Source organism: Fulmarus glacialis, unplaced genomic scaffold, assembly GCF_000690835.1.
Source record: "Fulmarus glacialis isolate BGI_N327 unplaced genomic scaffold, ASM69083v1 scaffold35394, whole genome shotgun sequence".
Lineage (NCBI taxonomy): Eukaryota > Metazoa > Chordata > Aves > Procellariiformes > Procellariidae > Fulmarus > Fulmarus glacialis.
Window position 1 is genome coordinate 7,327 of NW_009209324.1, and position 5,374 is coordinate 12,700.

At 38.8% G+C, this 5,374-nt stretch overlaps 1 protein-coding gene across 1 annotated transcript in view; it reads right to left on the reverse strand.

Annotated features, from left to right (window-relative positions):
- Window positions 1–1,081, reverse strand: part of LOC104076066 (oxysterol-binding protein-related protein 11-like) — a gene marked incomplete at its 3' end in the record, with an annotated part of 7,766 nt that extends 6,685 nt beyond the window's left edge. The window contains exon 1 of the mRNA XM_009576788.1: window positions 1,015–1,081. Coding sequence (XP_009575083.1) covers window positions 1,015–1,076 — 62 coding nt within the window. The remainder of the gene's footprint in view (window positions 1–1,014) is intronic.
- Window positions 1,082–5,374: the final 4,293 nt, after the last annotated feature.

Below are 5,374 nucleotides of genomic sequence, written 5' to 3' on the forward strand. Positions count from 1 at the left end.
GGAGAAGTCAAGACTTCCGTTACAAATTGGCACAGATGGGGTTGGGACTTAAAGACTTGAATCAGTACAGTCCCAAACATGAATTAGGTCCCCAACAAAACTGCACAAAAATTAAGTTCTTACCAATTTTTTCTCAGAGACCAGGGATTGCACAACAGAACAATATGCCCACAGAAGAGTGCTATTGCAAGATTTTGGGAATCAAAAGAATATCCTGAATCTCTAAGGCTTAATACATCCTTAAACTGCATAAATTAAGGATAAAACAGCCCCTCAACAAAACAGTTGAGATACAAAACTGAAACAATTCCAGATTTAAAAAAGATTAAAGTGGACATTATGCTCCAACTATTCAATTGAGTTTAACGATAAGTGTATTAACACAAGTTACTGCATGCCAGTGGTGGCACAGGTATTTGGCCAGTGTGGTATGTTAAGGACTTGTCTCTCCAATATTAATTTGGTTGCACTAGGAACAACATTTTGCTGCTCTAGGAACAACATCAAGCAGGAAGCCTGACCAGAAAGTTTCACCTGTCAAAGAAAAGCAAGTTATACCAGGGGAGATGGACTTCCTGAAGAACTTAAGGGAAAAACTTGCGTGAGTTTGAATTTTCAGTAAAGAAGTCTTAATTTTTTATTTTTTTTTTTTTAAATGATGGCATCATTTGGCATAAAGCTGAAGACTCAGTAGAAAAAACAAAGTATTTTTAATGGAAAAGCAAAAAAAAAATTAATGCTGTACCTACTTTTTACACATGCAAGCATGGTTATAAGCCACCAAATGAGTTAACTGCTTCATACTTCCTATGCATTTTTTTCTTATTCATGCCTTAATACAAATATTATTCATCTACACGTTAGCTTAATCTATACTGAGAAAAGCGTAAGACTCTTCCATAAAGTTTGGCTAACAGAAAATGGGAAATCCAAGTAGTATGAAGAAAATCTGAAACATGTTCATTTAGATGCTGCAGAGGCCAACATTACTAAAAAGCTCCATAAAAGACTTACCGATATTGCCAACCAGTGACGAGATTGGTATATTTCATCAAGTAGCCATAAATATTTTCCATGTGATCACTATTAAAAAAAAAAACACAACAACAAGAAGGGAGAAAAGCAATCAGACAATACCAAACAAATTTTAGATCTTCCCGGCTTTTGATCATTATTGTCTATTCCCAGAAAATGAATTTTCATCTTCATTTTTAGAATGGCACTACCATTTTAATAAAACTAGTAACACTTAACAGATTTTCCAGCCTCGTTTCTAAAATAATTTCATAAGACAGTTTAACCAGATTTACTAAACTCCAGATAATTTCAAAGCATAGTTAGTTTCACCAATACTCGAGTTTTATTCAGCATGCACTTCTGGACATACTTGTACTAGTTTCAGGTGACTAAAGACTTAGTATCCATGCTGCTTCTGTTTCCTGCTCCCTCTTCTAAGCAAGCTTTGTATTTTTGGACTCCTGAACAAAATTAGCTTTCACTAGCTTATTAACAGAAACTTGATCATGGTGACTAACTAAAAACAGCCCCTAGGTACTCCTACACCAGTGTGGTTTTATTTATCTTTAACATCCAGAACCCTTCCCGACTACACGAACAATCATGCTCTTGAGCAGATGTTCTACAGAACACAACATGTGGGTGCAGGTCACATCAAGATATTCCGAAATGTAAAACAAGAGCCGAAACATCTCCTCCTCTGGCCTGGCAGGAAAATCAGGTAGTTTCTCTTTTGAAGCCTCAACTTGCAACATCCACCAAAAACGAAAACCCATCGAGAACATTCGGCACAGAGGCTTAGTATCACTACAGGCAAAATACATTGCCACTTCTGAAAATCAATTGTCCTAACTAAGGCTTACAAGTCTTATGGCTACAAACTAATCATCTCAAAACCACAGTTTAAAGACCTATTTTATACTGTACATTCCCATAATTCTAGAAATGCCACCTCAATGCCTCTTACAGTAGGGCACAATCTTACATTAAAGAACACATTCTTGATGGACAATTCAGATTTCCAGCATGAGAAAATTTCCTATTATTCCAATGAAGAATTGAAACAATGACCCAAATTGCTTTTAAAAAGAAGCTTATATTTAATCCATCTTATTTAGATTTTAAATTAAAATTTCTGTAGCTAGTAGTATGTTGAAGGTTAAATGAAAATTATTCAGAGTCCATTAAACCAGCAGCCTGTCTTGGTTGTAAAGAGGTCGAAGCACGCCCATATGAGCAAAAATGGAAAGGGGAGGAAAAATAGGACTACCAGAGCTAAGGGATCACCTTCATGAGTGGATTTTGGTTGCAAACATAGTCAGACCAAGTATTGGGGTAAATTTCAAATCATAGCTGAAGCTGCTGTCTACACTTCATTTATAAAGTGTCAGTATCATCAGATTAGTTAGATACCCAACAATTCAATAAATATAACATAAATAAGTTTCATCCTAAAGGAAGCTATTTAGGATGCCACTAACGAAGATAACCTCAGAGTAAATCACTGCTATATGAATCAATGCTGTATCACTGCCATTCAGTAATACTATTCAAAGAAGAGATGCAAGAATGTACATTTTTGAAGAAAAAACAAGTTGCTGGTTTTTAATGTTACATTTAAAAACAAAAATATGTGTTCTAGCTATTACTGCAGCAATCAGTATTGCAGTAATATCCTGCAATGGAGAGCAGCCAGCAGGACTATCTAGGAATTTAATTTCTAATAGCTCATTAAGTGGTACTACAGATAAAAATAACACCAAGGAGAGCAGAGGGTATTCGGACTATCATATATTTTAAATGTACAAAAATACTAAAGGAGACATAACCAAACTCATCCTCCGCAGACTCCTCTCATTTGTTATTATTGGCATACAAGGGAAGTACAGTTTAGACTTGCTCGCTGTCTTAATTCAGCTGAAAATTATGAGATTGCATAGTAATAAAAATGTATGAGCTTGGTTATTAATTGTCTGAAAATTGTCCCTAGTCACAGCTAATTATTTTTCAGTTTTAGTGAATGCAAGCTTCACCCTTGCTTTTCAGTTAGACATCGTACAGAGCCCTGCACGCTCGGGCTAGAGTTGCTGTACTCTCCCATTAACTAACGTGCCTAAATCACAGATATGTTTAAGAGAACCCAAGCAAAATCAGAAAAGTAACTTCAGACTGCAATGAATACAGCAGGACTGTATGTATGGCCTTGGAAGTCCATTCATCTGACAAGGGTAAATTAAACGGTCTTTGATTAAATCATTTGACAACTTTTTTTTGAGTGTGACAGATGAGACAGCTGATTTTGTCAGTCTTTAGAAAAAATTAAAAGTTACTGTAGAAGGGAATGCAGCCCTTTCGGTTCCACATCAAATGAGCACTTGACTACATTTTGCCTTCATCCACTTGGATTTTCACTTTGACTAGACCCAAACTTCTCCAAATGCCTCCTCTTCAATACTTCTCTAGCCTCAGCAGTCCCAAGAGTTGATGGTTTAACTTTGGTTACCCAGAGAAGGGCAACAAAGCTGGTGAAGGGTCTGGAGCACAAGTCTTCTGAGGAGCGGCTGAGGGAACTGGGGCTGTTTAGCCTGGAGAAGAGGAGGCTGAGGGGAGACCTCATCGTGCTCTACAACTACCTGGAAGGAGGTTGTAGCAAGGTGGGGGTTGGTCTCTTCTGCCAAGTAACCAGCGATAGGACGAGAGGAAATGGCCTCAAGTTGCGCCAAGGGAGGGTTAGACTGGACATTAGGAAAAACTTCTTTCCTGAAAGAGTGGTCAGGCCTTGGAACAGGCTGCCCGGGGAAGTGGTTGAGTCACCATCCCTGGAAGTATTTAAAAGACGTGTAGATGAGGCGCTTAGGGACATGGTTTAGTGGGCATGGTGGTGTTGGGTTGACGGTTGGACTCGATGGTCTTAGAGGTCTTTTCCAACCTTAATGATTCTATGATTCTATGAACTGAAAAACTTTGAAAACAGACCCCCAGAGAAGTCTGAGAAAGCGACTGAGGACAAGCAAGCCAGTCACTACCAGCACGGTGGACACTGTCAATCTGGAAGAAGCACGTTGCAGCAAATGAACGTTAGCGCAAGTGTATGGTGTTAAACACACTGACCAACTGTGTTTCAGAATCCTCAACTTTGCAAGCAGGGGGTCCCCAAACCCCATATCTCACGCAAAAGAGCTATAACTCAAGGTACAAGGTAAAGCTCAAAAGTACATTTAGCAGGTATCTCCCATTCACAAGCAAAAAGACCTCATCCACCTGCACAAGATCATAGAAATGTACTAAGCACCGATGGCCAAACCTCAGCATAGAAGAGCCCAACAAGCACTGGTGGTGGCTGGTGCGGATCCCAAGACACACGGCAGTCAGCTGCGGGGGGCGTTCCTTATGGACTAACCTCTGCAGCAGGGGAGGAATATAATATGCCGACTGCCAGGGATGAGAGACTGAGCTGTGGCTTGCTTTTTAGGAGACTGGAGAATGTTAGAAGAGCCGAAGTCCAAGGAGACAGAGCATGAACAGAGGTCCCTGCTAAATGAGCCACCTCTTGGACAATATTGATTAAATTATTTTCCTTCGTAATTGCGTTCACGTATCTTCAATAGAACTGCACAAACCCAAAAGACTATATTTAGTTTTCACCCTGTCAAAGGCTGGGCAAACTTTTAGCACCCATGCAAGTAACAGATTAGCCTGCCTGAAGGGGATGGAAAACTTCACTGATATTTAAAACACTTCCTTTGCATTGCTTTTGTACAGTGTAAGGGCCTAGAATCAAACAAATAAGCAAATAAAAGACTAAAAGCACAGACCTTACAGGCACTAATCATACTCTCCCAGCACAAATTCCCACACCGTGTGAGCCAGGGAATTTTCAAGATTTGAACTAAGGCTTATTTTTAAATAAGTAACAATTTATACACTAAAAAAAGATTTAAATCCCGTCTGCAAATTGCAATTCACAAAAGGTAGATCCTATAACTGTACACAAACCCGTGTACACAAACACTTTCCTATGAATACAGAAAAACATTCTCAGTATCATTTATGAATAACAAGGCCATGGAATTATAACTACAACATTTCTTCAGTGATTTTAAGATTAGCGCCTCCACAGCAAGAGTTAAACTAAAATATTTGTTGTTGCTAGAGCAGTGTTGTAAGGCAGTTAACACTGTAAAAAAACCACAAAACCCCACTAATACTTCACTAGTATGGAATTAACAGGAAAGCTCTTCAGGGTGCTACAGAAAGCTTTTAAGATGGTAGACTTTGAGAACAAGAGGTTGAAGTTCAGGCACTGCCCCTGCTCACAGATAACCACAGTTCATAAAATACGAGTAAGATCTTCCTT